We start from the raw sequence: 21,704 nt of genomic DNA, 5'->3' as shown, positions 1-21,704 counted from the left end.
ACATAAAAAATTACTCTATCAAATTAAAACTGCCACATGCCCCAGAAATAAATCCATGAAGGCAGACGCTATCTTTAAACTGGTGAGAAATTACTATCTGAACATTCTGGTTTCTAAAGTTTGTCTGAAGAAGCCTATACTCAATTAAATAACTACTTGATAAGTGAATTGCCTGTGAGACTTATAAAATGCAGCATGGTAATTCAATACTCCTAAGAAAGAAACTCTCTCACTCTCCCCAAAAAACCATACTGCATATTCTGTGGCAAAATAAAAGTTACAATGGGAAATTAAAATATTGGTATGTTATTAACTTATTATACTTGATATATTATACAATGGAAAGTAGTTTTCTAATGAGACACTTCAATTATAACTGGAACCAGAAGAGTGATAAAATATAATTTACATAAATTTTCTCCTTCCATTTTGTAGTATCCTGTATTTTCCACCTTTCTTATTGATAAAGTTTTACTAATTATATCCAATCATCTCTACATCGATAATTTAAAGGTAGTGTGTATCTGTAGCAATCCCTTCCCCCAGTAAAAAGGACAAGATTCCACTTTCCATTTAAATAGAACCATTTTTAGAAAAAACTTCATTAAAGTTTAAAAATTATACAGAAATCCTGAAATCGTACAAAATTTAAGAGCAAATGGAAACTTTAAATTATGGATAGTGATGGAACTTTAAAGAAAAAAATCACAATAAAGGATTCACATTTTTAATATTAAATAATTTAAGTAAATCAGAACAAACTAGATGATTCAGGTAATGAATTTTTGTCCCCTCCAAGGAAGATTGTTACTTTAAATTCATTTTCGGGGAAAAACTACCCGAATTTTACCTATAAAAGTGGTTTGCATTTCAAAATACTGACTTCATAAATAACAATACTAATATTAATTAACTTCAAATCTGAAATATAGATTTAATAATAACACCCAACAATACCATTTCAGAAAAAGCATACATTTAGTACTTATATGAAGCAATTGCTACAATGTTAATTTCCTATACCTTTGTTAATTATATATTTAGATACCTGAAAATGCATGTGTTTTCATTGAAAATAAGAGATTAGAAAAATAAGTAGTAAATTTCATGGTATGGAACTATTGAGAAATCACTGGGTAGATTTTAATTCTAAAAAGTAATTTCGGTAATACCATATGTCTAAAATGGCTGAGCCTGGATTGCTAATATGAAACAAAATGAATGCTTATCACTTTATATAAAACAAATAACCTTAACAAAAGTACAATCAGAATTTAATTAATGGATTGGCCAGTAGTTTTTGGCTATGACAACATGGTAATATTCAGCCTTATACTGGTGACAGGTATACAACATACTTAATTTGAAGCTAACATTTACCCCATTATTTACTGATCGGTAAATATAATGGTATTATTTTAGAACTTAGAAGAGAACAAGATCTCCGTAAATATTTTTCATTCAGGAATTAACAATATTGTATCAGATTAATAAAGGATCTTAAAATATAGTCATAATGACGTTCTGGCTAATAATGAACCATATATACGATGGTGGTCCCATATAATTATGTAATGATATTTTTATTGTACCTTTTCCATGTTTAGATATGTTTAGATACACAGATACTTAACACTGTGTCACAACTGCCTAGAGTATTCAGTACAGTAACATGTTATACAGGTTTGTAGACTAGGAGCAATAGGCTCTATCATTTAGCCTAGGTTTGTAGTAGGCTGTACTATCTAGGTTTGTGTAAGTACACTCTATGATGTTCACATAATGATGAAATTGCCTAAGGATGCATTTCTCAGAATGGAATCCCGTTATTAAATGAAGCATGACTGTACATTTGTAAGAGCTAGAGAGTAAATTTTTCGTGGTTTTTTTTTTTTGAGACGGAGCTTCACTCTCGTCCCCCAGGCTGGAGTACAGTGGCAGAATCTCGGCTCACTGCAACCTCTGCCTCCTGGGTTCAAGTGATTCTCTTGCCTCAGCCTCCCGAATAGCTGAGATTACAGGCACTCGCCACCACGCCCAGCTAATTTTTGTATTTTTAGTAAAGACGGGGTTTTACCATGTTGGCCAGGCTGGTCTAGAACTCCTGACCTCAGGTGATCTGCCTGCCTCGGCCTCTCACACTGCTGGGATTATAGACGTAAGCCACCGTACCTGGCCAATTTTTAGTTTTTGACATATAAGGGTTGTGAGAGGATAAAGTGGAAACAGTGAACAAAACAAAATACACTGTTCGGACACACAAAACAATTATCATCCATCATTATCTATCACCATCATTAATATCTACTTGTTACAATGTGCCAGGGATTGTTTTAAGTGTCTTGCACTTATTTCACAATAGTCTATGTGGTGGAAACTATCATTATCTCTGCTTTAGAGACAAGGAAACTGAGGTACAGAGAGGCTGGGGAGTCTGCCCAAGGTGGTGAAGCCAGCTTTCAAGCCCAGGCAGTCTGACTCCAGAGTCCACACTCTCAACCACTGGGCTCCTGATTTATGGCTTTATTCACAGTTAGGAAAGTTGTACACCTTAACTTTTCTTATTAGAATATCTGACGACTGTAGATATTAAACTCAAACATTCACTTTTTAATATCTGTTCTAAAAGACTAAGACCACTTTAGCAAACATGTAGTATATGAAATGTAGCTAAAAGAATAACTGGGATTGATATTTTACAAATTCATTTCAATTACCCATCTCTCTTTGAGGCAGGATAGGTACTCAAGGAATTAACATGTCCTTGGAATTTGGCAACTGTGGCGAATGTATGGTTAACACAATAAGCCCCAGCATTCACACTGTAGTCAAGCTCATTCAAGCACAGCTAGGAAATTTCCCCCGGAGGGAGCACGTGCATTTTGATTTTACCTGTCCTCAAACTAAGCCTTTGCTCGTTATAATAGTAAAAAGCACACTCCTCGGTGGAGATTTAAGATGCTAAAGAGACATGCAACGTATGAACAGGCATGTACAGCTACTGTGCACGTGCACACCCAGAAGACCACCCAGAACATGCTTACTAGTAACAGCTCTTCCCACCCCCTTATAAATAATCACGTAAGACTCCCATAAAGGGAGTCTCCCTAGTGCCAGTCTTGGCGGTCTCATCCTCAGGAGCAGCCTGCCCTGAATCCTCTCTCAGGGTGTACTGGCTATTCTGCACCTAACTTTCACAATATTCTTTTTCCTTTGCAATAAATTGCTCTATGCCACATCTCCTTTGCTGTGTATCTCTTGTTTAAGTTCTTTTGAACTAAGAAGAACCAAGGTTTCACAACAGCTGTCAACATCTTGACAACTGTAAGCAGGTGTTGATTCTATTTTTCTCCATGTATCTTTCAATACTGTGCACTACTGACTACGAATTAAAGGTGTTTGACAAGAGTTCTAAATGATTCTATAAATGATGAGGTCATAAAGAAAGCCTAATATTTAAAGAAAAATGTTAAGAAAAGACACTGTAGTTATTGGGATAATAAAAACTCATGGAAACAGCATAGCTATGACTCTAAATTTATCTGTGTATAATTATTACAAATACCAGGAACTTAACTGACAGTTGTAAGCCAAAGACAGTACATAAAACAAAATATCTTTATTCTTGTGGCATTTAAAAATTTGTTTTATTTCTACCCTATTGCTTTATGTCTATATGTAGATACATCTCTAAGCATTTAAAATTTTTATTCATCTGAAAAAATTAGCTTCAATATAATTTATAGGAAGAGGATCTCATCATGACAACATTGTACAATTTATATTGAAGCTAATTTTTTCAGATGAATAAAAATTTTAAATGCTTAGAGATGTATCTACATATAGACATAAAGCAATAGGGTAGAAATAAAACAAATTTTTAAATGCCACAAGAATAAAGATATTTTGTTTTATGTAATATTTTCATTTCGAAACTCAATAAACCATGTTGTAACTGCTTTTAATAATCAAAACTGACTTATTTGTCTTTTTAAATCTCCCTCTCATAGTAGTAATGAGAAAAATGGCCAAAAGTCAGGCACCAAAAGAAAGAGAAGAAATAAGTGGCTTGGATGAGTTTCAAACTAATCATCTTCTGAATAAGAAAGGGTCCAGAGAAATACATTTGATTCGTTGTTCACCTCTGAGAAAGGGCCAAACAGCAGGAGGACATGTAATTCAAATGACTCTTTTTCTGGAACCGTGACAAATATGGCTTTCCATTTCATCAAAACCTTCATTCTTCCTTTTCTCTCTTTTTAAAAATTCATTAATTAATTCTAGAGCTGACTTGCACAGCTCCCTCTCTCCTGCTCAGGTTGCCAAAATGACATTTGCTTTGCTCTGTCTCCAAATGTTGGTTAACCAACAGGAGCCAAAGCAACCTCTCAGTCAAGTTGGTGGAATAAGGCATATTTGGAGACGGTCCAAGTACCCAAATAGAAAAAGAACTCCCTGAGGCCAAGAGGTTTCCCCAGGGATGACCCCAGTCCCTTCCTCTCTATTCGGCTCATGCCTTGGCTCTGATCCAGTTTTGTTGTTTCAATAGCTCTCATTTTCCTTCCTTTAATTTTCTGCTAATTATTGTTGTTTAAAAGCACTTTAGAAGAAAGTTTCATATGGTTCAATCATAACTAAGGTTGTTTCTCACCAGTCCTTACAATGCTTTAGGACTGTTAAACCTAAGAAATTCTAGGAGATTTGACTAATTAGAAAGCTGATAAACGATGTATCCAGTTTATCAGCAGGAGAACAAATCAGTTACCTTTTGCCTATGAGACATGTTCTGTCCTAAAATTGGAAGAACACCTTCTGCGGATATTTCTAAGCTAATTAAATTTCATTAAATCTTGGTATTCTGCCACCGCTTTCTATTTCTTTCCTTCATTTATCATTTAGACATTTACTATGGCTAATTACCAAAATCCTAAATCAAAATCCTAAAATTGGTTTATTTCAAATGTGACTAACTAAACTTACTTAAACGTGACTGAGTTTTAAAACGATACCTTGAATAAGCCATGTAAATTCTCTGTTTAGTACTTCCCCTTTTATATGAATCACAAAAAATAGTTTTATACTTAACTCTTTCTATTAATATTCAACATTTTAGGTTTTTCTTTTCCTTCCTTTCAATTCCCAGTGAAGTGCTGCCCATTGTCCTTTAAAAACAAATTTCTCTAAGTAATTTCAGTTTTAAAGTCATCCTCCTAAGCTTCTCATACCTCTGTTTAGCAATTCAAAATTTGAATGTGGAATAATAAAAAAAAAGCTTTGTTCAGATGTACTTCATCTAGATTTACCTGGACTTAAACCCTGCCTCTGTTATTTATTGTCTAGATGTGATACAGAGCAAACTGGTGAATATGTGCAATTTTATTTTCTCATTTGCAAAATGAGAAAATTAATATCTACTCTATAGAGGTGTGAGAAAAATACCTGGCAAATGGTGGGCATTCATTTCTTTTCTCTTCTAGCTCTCTCCTGAACTGTTTAACTGAATCTGGTTCTTAGCATTTTAAGTTCCCAGATCTACCTCTTTCAAATGAAAACAATAAAGGACCTGTCCAGGGCTATACCTTCCTTAAAAAATCAAGATTTCATAAAGCCCATTAATTAGCATTGTTTTGATTTACTTTACAAGGTTATTTCTCCCAATGATTTCAGTGGAAATTAGAGAAAAAAAGTCAGGCTTTTTTCTTTTTAGAACCACAGACTAAGAGCCAGAAGGGGTTTTAAAGAGTATCTCCTCCTCTCCCTCACCTACATGACTAGATCAAGGCCAAGGTGGTTAAATTTACTCTCCCATCTCTTCAAGATCACTCTCATAGTTATATCTTATGTAAGTTATTTGTATCTGGGTGTTCTGACTTCTAGTTTAATACAATGTTGTATTAGTTCGTAATTTTTCACTCTAAAAATCATGCTTAGGGGACTTCCTTTCCCTTATAACTACTAAAAGGGGACATACAGAAAGGCCAGTCCTTATTGCTATAGATTGAAGTGTTTTAAAAATAAAACTGGACTTTGTAGATGTAACTAAAAGGAATAAAAAAATTTTAGATTATAATTACTTAAAAGAAGTTCTAAATGTAATCAACATTAGATATAGCACTTACAGATTACAATGATGGCATGCTATGTCTGATATGCTGATTTTCATCATATTCCTTCCCAGGAAAACACCCATAAAAGCCACGACAGCACTAGGAACTACAGATAACCAGAATTAATTTGCCACATATCCAGAGAAAACTTACTCTCTAGGATAGATGGCCTCAAACTGAAAAATCAGTGGTAGTCAATAAAGACTTTGCCTTCTGAACAGTTATATAGATGTATGAAAAAGAAAAGCCATAGAAAAAGTTAAACTTGCTTAGAGATCTTAAAGAATATATTATCTGAATTCAATTATTAATGCTAAACTTGCTTAGAGATCTTAAAGAATATATTATCTGAATTCAATTATTAATGCTAGTTGTCAAGATTTCTATTTTCCAAAATATCATTAATTGGTAAATTCATATACAGGGAGAAAGTGGAAACACTATAGCACCAAACTAACATGTAATAGTTGTGTAGTAGTTAAGATATTCTCTAGCCAGTTTCTTGTGTTTTGTCTCAATATCAATTTTTATATGCTTTCTTCCTCTAGACTTATATTTTAAAAAATTTCTCTCTTGGGTTAAATCTAGAACCAATACACTTTTTAATCAGGTGAACAAAATATCAAACATGATTATATTTATTATTACATAATAAAAAAATACAACTCATAGACATCTAGTGTTGGCAATATCCACGTGCTTACTTACCCTTCTAAGAATGAATGTGAGTTATAAAGAATATCAGTTTTGTTGAGCTAACCCACCCTAGGGGAAGGAATAACTCTTAAAACCAGAACAAACCAAAGTAAAACAAACAAAACAAACAAACAAAACACCTACTTTCATGAGCAGGTAACACTGTGGTGTTTATTATAAAACTCTTAAACTTCCTTTAAACCTAAGGAACTTTGGTGGGGAGGGAGGTGAAAGAATGTAATTGAAGCTAGATGAGTACCAAATTAAATTAACTCAGAAGTCACCATTTTCAATTCTCCTTCATTTTCATTTATCTTCATAAAACTTCTTATCATGTATCACAAACTTCCACTACCATAACTCCTCCAGGAAAAAAATACCAAAATGTTCAGTGTCTGTTGAAATTCATAGATTCCCACATTCAGAGGTGGCTTTGTCCACATCATTAGCTCTCTACTGATGGATGGTGGTTTTGATAAACATAGTATCTCTTACCAGCCCTTCGCTTGGTTTGATGTTTGCCAGTTGAATCACTTCCAGGTGAGCAGACTGTGAAACCAGAGGATCTGATGACAGGGATATGATGTGGTCACAGACTCCAGAAAGAGTTTTACACTGGAAGCACAAAAAGAAAAATAGTTGTGGTAAATACGTGTTGTAAGTAATATATAAATCACCTTTTGTAATAACGTTTTTATAAGGAAAAATAAACAGTAGAAGAAAGTAACTGGCATTTTATTCTGTAAAATCTGTACAAAGAAATTCAGGTGAAATGGAAACACATTTACACACAACACACCTATATTCTAAATTATGAGTGTAAGAACTATACGCCAAAATATTCATTAGTTATGGTTATACTGTTTCTATTATTTGATTTACCATACCTACAAAAAATGATGGTTAAACAAACTTAATCTGAGAACCTCTTGATTACAACCATAAGATTGAACTGAACACTATAAAAAATCTCGAAGTCTTTTAATTCATGGTCAGAAAAGTTAAAAAAAAATCTGGCCAAGATCCAGGAAAGATCAATCTTCCAAATATGCTTAACAAACTCTTCCTACTTCTTTATCTAGACTTTCCTGCTCAACTTTGTATAAAGTTTCCCACCTCCTCCAGGCAAAGTCTCAATCCTGCTTTCTCAGCATTCTATGAACAATCTGAAACTGCGAAACTATTTCATTCTGAATCCCTCTGAGGCAGGTACCATGCCCTACTCATCTCTGTCTTCTTAGCTTTTTCCCTCCACCCCCACCTACCACCTACATCAGGTAGACAAATCCTAGAAAATACAAAGCATTCAATAAATATCAGTTGAATGAACTGAAGAGCAAATGAGCTTAAACAATTAGTAAAGTGGCTTTACTAAGGACAGAAAGCTAGTGCTTTTGTCAGGATAAATCCATTCGTGCTAACTGTATGAAATAATAAATGTAAAATATGTGTTACAGCTATCATGGTATTTTAAGGCTTACACATGGCAAAATCATGAAGAAAGTAGAATATGAGTGAAGAAGCTTGAAATACACTGCCCTAAAATATGCTGGCCCTCAGATGCTTCACAGTCTCTCATTGTATTTTACTGAAGCCCGGTTTTCATCATGTGAAACTTTTTTTTTGCTTTAACTATAGGAGGAACTATTATTTTGCAATCAAGGTATTATCATCTATCCATCTCCAACATGTTACATTTGTTCTGTAGCCACTGTTATTAGTCTACTGTGAGGTAGACAGTGTTAATCCAAAATATCTGAGACAAATCTCAGTCAATTTAGGAAGTTTATTTTGCCAAGGTTAAGGACACGCCCGTGACACAGCCTCATTAGGTCCTGATGACATGTACCCATGGTGATTGGAGTACAGTTTGCTTTTATACATTTTAGAGAGACATGAGACATCAATCAATATGTGTAAGATGTACACTGCTTCAGTCCTGTAAGGCAGGACAACTCGAAGTGGGGGCTTCCACGTTAGAAGTGGATAAGAGACAAAAGGTTGCATTCTTTTGAGTCTTTGATCAGCCTTCCACTGAATACAAAATTTAGTCTGGCTCAGTGAATCTGCATTTTTATATAAACAAAGAGGGCAGAGGAAGCAATCACATATGCATTTGTCTCAGGTGAGCCTCAGAGGAATGACTTTGAGTTCTGTCTGTCCTTTGTCCACAAGGTATTTCCTTGTGGGCAAATTGTGAGGGAGGTATGTAGCTTCTTATCTTTGTAGCTATCTTATTTAGAAATAAAATGGGAGGCAGGTTTGACTGACACTGTTCCCAGCTTGACTTTTCCCTTGGCTTAGTGATTTGGGGATCCCGAGATTTATTTTCCCTTCACAACAGTTTCTCCTGTCTGGTCAAGATAATAAGAACTCTCTTTTTATTTACTATGTTCTGTCCTTGGTCCATGGCCTCACTTTGTGCTGGGCTCAGATTCTTTACGCTAAAGAAACTGTCATGCTAAATTTCCCTAATTGTGCTAGTGCTGTTTGCATGTGCTTCTCAAGTCTGTACTTTTATTGTGTCTATCAGCCCCTAAAGAGAGACAGCCTCATGGTACCAATACCCATAGAAAGAACATGGGCTTGATCTGAAGACAGTTGTGGGCAATCACCACACTGCCAATGATTGCTGTGTGACTATAAACAAGTTATTTTATATCCTTGAGATTCACTTTCCTCAGATAGAAAATGAAATGAGCTAATAAAGATTACTTTATATGGCTGACATGCTAAGACATGATAATGCATTAAAAAGGTCCAATATGGATCCTATCCAAAAAAGACACCCAATAAATGCTTTTTCCTCCTCTGTTGCTTTCTCAACCCTCAAAATGCTGAAATCCTATTCATGGTATGAATTATCTCATTATTCTTAATTGAATTACCTTGCTGACCATCTTACAATGATCAGTAATTACACTGGTTAGTCTAGCTACATGGCCATGATGGAGAGTTCACATCTCTTTACTCTATCTGATGTTCAGGTCTCAATGCTCTTAGATACAATGAAGGTATTTACTCTGAAAAGCTGCTAGGCAAAGTGCCAACAGGAAGATCATTCCCCTGAAATAGGAAACCCTTCAGGGCCAGCTTTGTGGGAGGGTGACTTGTGCAGTTGCACATGGGCCTACACTTGGTTTTACGCTCTGCTGTTGCTATCCTGGAATTCTTAATTGTTTTTGAACAAGGGGCTTGGCATTTTCATTTTGTACTAGGTCTCACAAATTATGTGGCCCATCCTGGAATCCCATTCTCTGTATTTTTAAAAATTTGTCTTAAAAATATACATCAGCAGCCATGGAGAAAGGACAGAATGGCAGTACTTAACATATAAAAACTGGCTGCGGTTCAAATTATATGTTTGACAGGAAGAAAAATAATGGCAGAATTAAATCTTTTAGCTATTCTTTCCCTTCCCTATGTGGTTATATTTTCACTTTATCTCAAGTGGGGGAGATAACATTGTGAATGCTGAAGGGTTTCTATACAGGATACTTGGATAGCATGCTAATCTGAAGGGTACGAAGTCAGTATGTTAAAAAGAACCCTTGTGGTTTCTACAAATTGAAGCATATTTCAAAAGAGTCCAATATATAAATAGGAAAGTAATGGATGTATATAAATGGCTCTCTGTCTATACATACATATGTATATTTCTTACAACATTCAAGGCCTCATATACCACTCTTGTAATGAGCAACAGTAGCTCTCCTATTCAGGCACTGGTAGTTTTATAGAACTGGGGTGGAAAAAGGAAAGGCAGAAATACCAGACTGTAGACATTTTAGGGAAAAGAAAATACCAATTAAATTCATCATATTAAGTTGCAAAAACGTCTTCTCAGATTCCTCTTGAGTAATTTTGTTTGCCAAATGCTTGCTATGTGCTAGGTGCTGCTAGGAATACAAAAGGTGAGTAAACACATTGACTTTACCAGCAAAGCTATCAGGAGTTAACAGATTAAAGATCTTAAAAAATAGAATTAGAAAAGAAATCTCATTAGAACTTTGCTTCCTGTTTTAGAGATAATATACTAGAAACTTTATATTGTAGCATTTGGCACATAACTAAATAAGGCAATTAGAAGGGGTATAAAATGGTCTTGCTTTACATGCTAATTCTATACTCATTACTGCATCATACATCAAGTTACTGCAGGAAACCACATTAGCAGTACTATAGGAAAGTTCCAGGGAAGTTATTTAACGTATCTTATAAAACCTGAATTTGGTCAATGCTATTCATTAAGTGAAATCATGTGAGATATTATATTATTATAATTTATATTTTAAAACACAATATTATCTATTACTACCTAAGCATATTCTAGAAAAAGAAAATTATAAAATAGCAAGAAAAATACATTTTTATTATAATTCAACAACATTATTATTAGATATAATTTGTAGATCACCTACCATGTGTCTGGCACAATGCTAAATACTTCATATTTATTATCTCGTTTATCCTAATAACAACTTCCTAAAGTAGGTATTATAGCCAGTTTAACAGATGTGAGGAGGCGGCTAAATAGACCAAGGTCATTAGCATGGCAGAAGGACTTGAATTCCTAATCATTATTGTGCTAATTCTGTTTCTATGCTTAGCTCTGGACTTTTTTTGATCAATTTCATTTTGTATTGTTTAAAATCAATGTCTACATTAGATGGATGTTATATAACATGTTTAAACTACATAGTATAACAAAATATAAGGCAGGCTTGCAAGTGTTCTTGCAATTTAGAATGTAGTTTAGATAAGGAATATTAGAACTGACATTGTAAAAGACATGGCTGTCTGGGAAAACTTAGAGCAATTTTACCGGCAAAAGGACAACTCTATACTAGCTAGAAGATGACTAGTAACCACAGTTATTATTTGCTATTTTTGCAATATTCATACCAAATTATTTTATTTTATTTTTACTTTATTTTATTTTTGAGATGGAGTCTCGCTCTGTCGCCCAGGCTGGAGTGCAGTGGCGGCTCACTGCAACCTCTGCCTCCCGGGTTCAAGCAATTCTGTCTCAGCCTCCTGAGTAGCTGGGACTACAGGTGCACCCCACCACGCCCGGCTACTTTTTGTATTTTTAGTAGAGACGGGGTTTCATCATATTGGTCAGGCTGGTCTTTAACTCCTGACCTCAGGTGATCCACCTACTTCGGCCTCCCAAAGTGCTGGGATTGCAGGCGTGAGCCACTGCACCCAGCCCCCGAAGTATTTTAAATTATATTTATCTTTATTTCTAAAAATAGAAGAAAAATTTGTACCTAAAATTAAAGACTAGTAAATGATATGCCTTAAAAAAGCTACAGAGGACATGAAATGGAAATAAATGTTTAACTGACTTTCTGGATTCTGTTATAAACTACCCAAGGTTACAAAGGATTAATGACTGAATAACCATTAACAGACAAGGGTAGCCATGACTTAATCTTTTAAAACTGAAGAGTGTCATATGCTGAATTTTATGGTATTGTGTGATTTTTTTTCTCAGGTAGTTTATATTAACTTCAAATATGAATATAATACATCATATTCTCAGGCTGAAATGCAAAGTTTTTGTATTCTGTTCTATACTATCTATCTGCACATACATGCACACACACATATATATACATACACACACACATACACGCTGGTTTACCTAAATATAAGTTTTAAAGGGGAAAAAGATCTGAGCAGAGCATATTTAGCATAAAATAAAGCAACATTTTAATGTGGGGATTCAAAAAATAATAATCCCACATTAAGACATTAACCAATAATAAGATAGCATTCTTTCATTATGTCTGAATAGATTTCTTTCATTATATCTGAATTTATCAGATACTTTTAAGATTAATACATGAAGTTTTAGCTATCATTATTATTATTAATATTATTATTATTATTTTTGAGATAGAGTCTCACTCTGTTGCCCAGGCTGGAGTGCAGTGGCGTGATCTTGGCTCACTGCCACCTCCACCTCCCAGGTTCAAGCTATTCTCCTGCCTCAGCCTCCCGAGTAGCTGGAATTACAGGCACCTGCCACTACACCCTGCTAATTTTTTGTATTTTTAGTAGAGACGGGGTTTCACCATGCTGGCCTGGCTGGTCTCGAACTCCTGACCTCATGATTCACCTGCCTCGGCCTCCCAAAGTGCTAAGATTACAGGCGTGAGCCACTGCGCTTGGCCAGCTATTGTTTTTTTAAAAAAGAAATGCAGAAAGTGTTCTAAGTGCTAATAGTAGTAAAAAGCTAAGGGACAGAAAAAAACTCTTATGTCAGTCTGGAAGCACACTTAGGCATTATTGAGCTACTTAAAGTATTTTTATTTGCTTTTCTAAATAAGTGGGCTACTGTTCAATTATTCTTCCAAGTATACTGGAACAAATGAATAAAAATATCTTTAGTTTAAAAAGTCAGAAAATTCATTTGATGCAGGAAAGAACTCAAGGCTGATAAGGTTAAAAAAACTTTACAAAAAGAAATTTATACTTTTTGTGTATATACGTATATACAAGGAATAAGAGTATAAAATATAAAATCAAGATAAATTAAGGAAGCAACAGACAGATATACATCTTAAGATGGCAACAATGATGTGAAAGTTACAATTTAAATACAGTTTAAACAATTCAGGCTTATCATCAATAGCATGGAAAATAGTAATGAAAGTTTATTTTGATAAACAGTTGTGTAGTTTAAATATTTATTGATATAAATAATATTTCAATTAAAATGTCTAAAGAATAAAGTATGGGTTTTTTTTTTTTTTTTGAAACGGAGTCTCACTCTGTCACCAGGGATGGAGGGCAGTGATGCAATCTCAGCTCACTGCAACCTCCGCCTCCTGGGTGCAAGTGATTCTTCTGCCTTAGCCTCCCAAGTAGCTGGGACTACAGGTGCGCACCACTATGCCCAGCTAATTTTTTGTATTTTTAGTAGAGATGGGGTTTCACCATGTTGGCCAGGCTGGTCTTGAACTCCTGACCTCGTGATTTGTCTGCCTCGGCCTCCCAAAGTGTTGGGATTACAGGCATGGGCCACCGCGCCCAGCCAGTATGTTTTTATTTTGTTGTTTTATTTGAATATTAGTATAATTCAGTATTATAAGTTCTGCAACTCTGTGCCAATGTAGGATGTCATGTGCATTGTATTGGGGGAACAAGGGAGGCTTTGTTTTTTATAAAATATCATACATTTATTCTGATATTAAGTTGTGAGAACTGTAAGTATACGCCTCACTAAATATAGTATGTTTAGTATCTTAGTACTTGACAGATTTCTGTTGAGCTAGAAATTTTGCACTCTTACGATGGTTCCCTAACAAGACACAACTGTTGAACAATCATAGGTAACTTTGAAAGAGTAACATTCAGAAACAGAATTTAAATTAGTATTTAAAATTATTATTCTATATACACATTCTCTAACACAGGAAGAATTTCTTTTATATATATATATATATTTTATTATACTTTAAGTTCTAGGGTACATGTACACAACGTGCAGGTTTGTTACATATGTATACATGTGCCATGTTCGTGTGCTGCACCCATTAACTTGTCATTTACATTAGGTATATCTCCTAATGCTATCCCTCCCCCCTCCCCCAACCCCACAATAGGCCCCGGTGTGTGATGTTCCCCTTCCTGTGTCCAAGTGTTCTCATTGTTCAATTCCCACCTATGAGTGATTGTTCAATTCCCATCTATGAGTGAGAACATGCAGTGTTTGGTTTTTTGTCCTTGTGACAGTTTGCTGAGAATGATCGTTTCCAGCTTCATCCATGTCCCTACAAAGGATGTGAACTCATCATTTTTTATGGCTGCATAGTATTCCATGGTGTATATATGCCACATTTTCTTAATCCAGTCTATCACTGTTGGACCTTTGGGTTGGTTCCAAGTCTTTGCTATTGTGAGTAGTGCCGTAATAAACATACGTGCAACACAGGAAGAATTTCTTGTTCATACGAGTACAGAGAATTGAAAGAGAAAAACTTTTTAAACTTGAAAAACTAATGTAATAGAATAAAATTCCAATTTTAACCCAATATTAAAATTATATTTATATACAGCAAAGATTAAGATTTTCAAATAGCTTCAGAAAGCAAATAGTTGCAAGTAAATAAAGGTCATGTGAACTTCATCCCAATAAGGCCTGGAAAACTCCTACAATCCCTTTACATGTCAAACTCTCATGGTGGGGAAAAACACAACAAACATCACCAGCCTTCATTAAGCCATTCATGCCTTCAACAATCACTAAGTGTCTGTTACATGATTCAAATGCCAACTACTACACTCAAGGATTTCATAGTCTGGGAGAGTGTTTCTGCTAATGTATTTGGTTTTGTGCTTACCATCACTGACATTGAGCATGCTGCCCTTGTGTTACTGATAACAGAAAAGAAGCAATGACCCTTAAGAGCCTATTATGCGTTAAAATTAGTAAGTCAAAATTCATGATCTTAAAAGCATCATTTCCTCCTAATTTCTTACATTTTCCCACATTAAAACTTAAAGGTCCTAAAGCTTATTGACAGTGTTAGTCCTGTTACTACAAGCTTCTAATTATTTAAATCATTATATTCACAGAATTTTGAGACAGATGATTTGAAATCATTTTGTTTAATCTTCCTGAATGACACTTGGGGATCCATGAGCGGTTAAGTGACATGCACAAGTCACACAACAAAGTTAACGGAAAAGTCAAGACTAAAACCCAGAAGTGCTGATGCTTAGTCAAATGCTCTTTTCACAATGACATGTTGTTGCCTCTAATCAAAAAAGTATTTACAATAAATAAGACATGAATCAAGTAAGTTAGGAGGCAATATAGTACCTTATATTTAAATTCTCAAAAGAATTGTTTTCATATTTATTCTCTGCTGGCTACTAGTCTCTTTTTGGCTTTAAAAAATACATTTTTTGTTTTTGTTCTTCTTGAGTTGAAATTTAATGATACTGTATTAGGTATCTATAGCTGTGTAACAAATTACTACAAGTTTGGCGGCTTAAGGAAACACACATTCTCTCAGTTTCCACGGCTCAGGAGTCCAGGCACTGGAACCAGTCCCTGGTCTCACAAGGCAGAAACCAAGCTGTCAACTTGGCTGTATTTCTACAGGGAGGTGTAAGTAGGGAAGAATCTGCTTTCAAGTTCATTCAGGTTGTCAGCAGAATCTACTTCCTTGTGGCTGTATGACTGAGGTCCCCACTTTCCTGCTGGCTGTCATCTGGAGATTGTTCTCAACTCCCAGAGGCTGTCCTCAGGTCCTCACTGCGTGACTCCCTCCTCCACAGGCCCTCTCACAACATGGCAGCTGATTTCTTCAAGGCCAGCAAGAGAATATCTGCCTCCTTTGAATCTTGTTTTAAAGGGCTCACATGATAAGGTCAGGCCCACCAAGATAATCTCCCTTTTAATTATATTAAAGTCAACTGACAAGAGACCTTAAATACATCCTTGAAATTCCTTCACCTTTGCCATAGATCAAAACCTAATCATGAGAGTGAAATTCATCGTATTCCCTGGTCTCAACCACACTGAAGAAGAGGGCAGTTATATACCAGGGGACAGGGGTCCTGGGGGTCATCTTAGAATCCTGTCTACCATGAATGCCAAAGGAAAATTATCAATAGTAAGACACAAAAGAAAGTCACCGAAATTAAATGTCTATAATTTATGACCTTAGAATTAGATTTCGAGGTCATCTATAGAGTCAGCCACAGTATAGTGATTAAAAGCCTCAGACTGAATAGTAACTTCACCACTTACTAGCTCCATGATCTGGGGAAAGTTGTTTAATCCTTTTGTGTGCCTCAGTTTCCTTATGTATACAATTGGGACAAAAATAATACCGATCTCACTGTATTGTGAGGAGGACTAAATGAAACAATAACTGATATTTATTGAAAGCTTACTATATTCTAAGTATTCTTCTAAGTCATTTACATGTATTAACAAATTTAACCCCCACAACCTCCCCAAGAAGGAAATACTGCTATTATCTCTATTGTACAGATGTAGGAATGGAGGCACAAAGATGTTAAGAACTTGCTCAAGGTCACTCAACTTTTAAATGGCAGAGCCAAGTTACAATCATGCAGTTTTGCTTCAGTTCCTGCTTGCTTAACCACTGTGCTTTGAACATTGTTTGGCACGTAACTATCAAATATTTTAATGCCTAGTGAGCCCAAAACATTGAGATAATAATACAGCCTAAAAATTGCACTTTAAGATAATAATCATCTAAGAATGATAAGGTCAATGCCAAAACAGTGAGAAAATGTCAGTCCCAAATGTACACCTCCTTTGATGAGTAAGAAGTTGACCCATGACACTTCCAGCCTACTTTCAGCTACTTAACCTGAAACAATCTGGTATGAATTAAGAGTTGGGACAAGAGGCTCCACCACTACTCTCACTTCTGATAGGGAAATAGAGTAAGCTGGAAACCAGAATTGGATCTGGGACTATCTCAATTCTATTTATCTGCTGTTTCATAGGCAGGAAACAGAGACAAGCAGGCTTGTGGCAGGTTCCGAAGAAGATGAGAGATCACTCATTAGAGGACACACGACTTTCAGGCTCAAGAAAAAGAACAGACTGGACATATTGATAGCTCAACTAAGATGTAGGTTATTAGAAAAATGTTTTGATTTTAGTTTGGATTTATATTCAAATAGCAAGAGTGAAGCAGTTCATTATAATTAGATAAGCTTCTGGAAATTTAAGGCACTATATATATACACTTTATGGATAAATAGGGAACAAACGGCAGAGACCTGGGAGCGATGTCTTCACTTACAGTCGGGAAATGTGAAGTAGCTATATGTAGTTTTATGGAGGTAAGAGCTAACCACACTGTATCAGTTATGAGTTTTGTGGCTCTCAGCTCTAAATTCATCCTTCAGTGCTTGCTCTGTGACAATGGATTGGACTCTAAGCATTTATCTTGTACAGTAAGCACAATGTTAAGTTTTTGTCAATAGAGGGCAGTGGAGGGACACTGCAAGAAGAAGGCTTTTAGGTTCCCATGGGCATTCTTTTATTTTTTTTTTTCTTGTTCCTGTTGCAGGGTCCACTAGCAGCACATGTGTGTGGGGATATCGGTAGTGCTGTGCCCCAGCCGCATGTCCGGATCATGCAGTCCCACAGTGACACTGCAGCCTCAGCCTGGGCTCAGTGATCACCATACTGAGGCTATCTAAACATGCTCTCCAGACCTCTTACTCACAGCATCATCCTAACTCTTGCTGTGAACCTTCCCAGCAGCATCATTTGCCTACATCCTCGAAGGCTGTCTTCCACTTGCCTGGCAACCGTGAATAAGCTCTGATTTACGCAACCCAATGAAGCTGCAGCCACACCTTCTCAGCCTTGGGAAGGGTGTTCCACTTAAAAGATATCCTTCCTTGGGTACTATTCCTCAGTTGTAGGACATGGTTTAGGGCGCTCTTTACCTGTTTTCAGGTATTTCTTATCATAATTTATAATTATTTATATCAAACTTCCTTTAAGTTACTGTGTGGCTTCTGTTTCCAGACTGATTCAATTACCTTGTGGAAGAAATCTTTACATTGACAGTGACTATAACTGCACTTTAAAAAAATGTATAGCATTGATCCAGCTATCTCACTACTGGGTATCTACCCAAAGGAAAACAAATATTATATCAAAATTCACAATAGCAAAGATAAGGAACCAAATAAGTTAAGTGTCCATCAACAGACTGGATTAAAATGTGATATATATGTGTGTACATATATGTCTGTGTGTGTGTGTGTGTGTGTGTGTGTGTATATACACATGCCATGGAATACTACTGAGCCATAAGAAGTATAAAATAATGTCTTCTGCAGCAACACGGATGGAACTGAAGGCAATTATCTTAAGTGAAATAACTCAGAAACAGAAAGTCAAATACCACATGTTCTCACGTATAAGTGAGAGCTAAAAAAAAGTGTATACACGTGGACATAGAATGTGAAATGATAAACACTGGGGACTTAGAAGAGTGGAACGGTAGGAGGGGGTAAGGGGTAAGAAATGACTTAATGGTTACAATGTACGCCATTCAGGTGATGGCTACACTAAAAGCCCAGACTTCACCACTATGCAATATATCCATGTATCAAAACTGAATACGTGCCTGCTAACTTTATTTTTTAAAATATATAGCGTCCTTGGTCATATATAGAGTGGTCTCAAATAAAGACAGTCCTTCAATTTATCACTTTATGTGGCCATACTGCTTTCTAACGATCTTGTGAATTTGTCATCTAAGAATTTGGCATTTAGACCTTAAAAGTCACAGATACTCCAAGCCCTCAACTTAGTCAGAAAGGCTAACTTAGCTTCTTTACAGCTAGTAAATGCCAGAATGGGGTCAGGAGACCTATCCTTTTAATTCTCAGATTGCTGCCCTTTCTACTCTATTATTCTACTCACTTCACTCCCCAACAAAAATGAATACTACTGTGAGGACAAGAATTGTACTTTCAGAGTCAGTATGAATATGGAAGCATCTTGCAATGCGTAATATGTTCAGCAAATGTAATGTTAGCAAGAACACCTATGTAAATAAATATACTGCCTTATAAAATGTCTATCTAAATCATAATCAGAAACACTAAAACCAGATTATTTTAATTCTTCACATAGGCCACACACATTTTCTTTTTGTCCCAGGAAAGATAAACATTTTCCACCTCTATCATGTTATATCCAGATTTCTCATTTTTCCTTTCCTGCATGAGGCATCAGTTGTGGAGAATTTAGTTAAAATAATTTACAATGCAATTAACCACCAAAGTGTCAAAATCTGAAAATAGTGTAATATAACACCAAAGAATCCAATGCCTATTTCAGCAATATTGTTAGCACATTTCTTCAGGCTGACCACAAAGATAATAAAGGGGGCTGAGATAGAAGGGTGACCTTAACTTTGAAAACATAAAGAAGCATCTTATGTTTTTCATCTATAAAATTCAGTATTAGAGTTGATGTTTTAGTGAGACTGACCATAATTTATATGTTCAAATGCTAAAGTTACCAACAAAATCTCAACCATACTGAAAAATTTCAGTTTGCATTTGGATCAAGATCATAGCTTTTAGAAGAGTCTGGGCTACCACTGGCAAAAGCTGCTTCATCACAGCATCAGAAACCTCCTGAAGACCAGTTAAAATTATCTTTAGGGATTTTTAAGTCACTAGAGTACCATTGTTTTCAAGAAATCTCTAAAGATAAGCTATTAACATTAATATGATCACTTTTATTTCACTGTGGGGCATGCGGCTACCCCAGTACTTAAACACATCCTCAAGGTTTTGATCCATCAGAAGAGCAAAGCTATACTTCCATAAATGATATGATGTAGATGTCAGGGCAAAGACTAAAATGAGCCCTTTACTTTCTCCTCCAGGATCCTCTCTTACATCTAACTGTTGGCTCTATGCAGTTTAAGCTATTTCTAGTCTGGATAGCAGAGAAGACATAATAATCTCACTCCAGATGGGGTTTAAGGGCAAGGAATTCATAAATTTAAAGAAAGGAGAAAATTACACAGAATGTTTATGAAATAAAACAAATACTTAACATGCCAAAATAAGCCTAATTCATGATCAAACCTAAATAACAAAAGAAAAAAATAGCTTGGAGAAAAAAAAGAGAAAGAAGAGAAGAAAGTATTCCTGAGAATGTTCTGTAAACTGTAAAGTACTATATAACTAGAAGATAATATTAACACTAAAATAATAAAATAGGCATTTGCAGTATTTATTATCTTTACAAAAACAATGGGGTAAAATGCTAAAATACAAAGTGGCATATACAAGGCCATACCTTTGGCTAATGTAAAAGGTGTTTCTGAGCTCAGAACAATCTGATTTAAACAATGTGACCTTAATGATTACGCCTGGCCTGGGATTTCCATGAGTTTAATCAAAGCCGACAAGTGTTCCAGGCTCACCAATGAGAATGGAGAGGAAGTCTGCTAAAGCACAAGCTCTGAAATGACTTCTCAGGAGAGCTTATCACTCCAGACTCAAAGGGTGTACTGAAAGGCAGGAGTGAGGAGTAAGTAGAGTATAGAACTGAAAATTCCAGATTCTCTGTAACTCATTTGTTATATAAAACAAGGATGTGCACAGAGAAAAACAGATGGGCTCCAACCTGCCAGAGAATGTGTAATCCAGAACAAAACCTAACTGGAAGGAAAAGATCAGATCAATAGAAGTGAAACATAATATTATTTATCTTTAGTCGATAATCACTGAGATATATACTATATTGATTATCTGTATTGCCTTTTGTCCTTTATGGTTGTATTCTATTGTCTGTTCCATTATACTTAATGGCAAATTCAAAGGAAACCCAAGATGTTCAGTCTCCTTTTATTCATTCTCACACTTCATATTAACATACATCCCTGCCCAACACTGCAACCAATCTCCCTTCCCACCAGGGATTTTGGTCTTCACAGCCTACTTCTTTCTGATTTTAAGCAGGAAGACTCTCTCCAATTTTAGAGGTGAGAAAAGTGAACAGAAAATCTAGCCTAAGGATTGTCCAAGTCCCTTCTGACTAGTTCAATATATGTACTATAAAATCATCCATTAAAAGCAATCAGAATTATAACTGTACTAGAATAAATACATACTTTTATACTTTTTCATGAAAGAAATGCAAATTAATTGAAAAAAAATTGGGAAGATACATGCTTTCTCCATGGTTTATTTTCTGCTTCCATGTTGTTAGTTTAATGTACTATTTTCTTAGTTCATTTTGCTCTCAGTTTATAGTGACCTTACCTTCTTTATAGTATGGTATTCTTTTTTAATACAGGTAATATCTTTTGGCTCATACTGAAAACATTAAACAAGTGTTCATAATAAACCTAC

General features: G+C 35.5%; 1 protein-coding gene across 8 annotated transcripts in view; it reads right to left on the bottom strand.

Moving 5' to 3' along the window:
* Window positions 1-21,704, bottom strand: part of CNKSR2 (connector enhancer of kinase suppressor of Ras 2) — a 282,653-nt gene that overhangs the window by 157,369 nt on the left and 103,580 nt on the right. For all 8 annotated transcript variants that reach the window (XM_054472203.2, XM_054472202.2, XM_054472204.2 and 5 more), the window contains exon 6: window positions 7,299-7,418. In XM_054472203.2, coding sequence (XP_054328178.1) covers window positions 7,299-7,418 — 120 coding nt within the window. The remainder of the gene's footprint in view (window positions 1-7,298; window positions 7,419-21,704) is intronic.

Source organism: Pongo pygmaeus, chromosome X (genome assembly GCF_028885625.2).
Source record: "Pongo pygmaeus isolate AG05252 chromosome X, NHGRI_mPonPyg2-v2.0_pri, whole genome shotgun sequence".
Classification (NCBI taxonomy): domain Eukaryota; kingdom Metazoa; phylum Chordata; class Mammalia; order Primates; family Hominidae; genus Pongo; species Pongo pygmaeus.
This window is presented reverse-complemented; position numbering and strand designations above follow the sequence as displayed.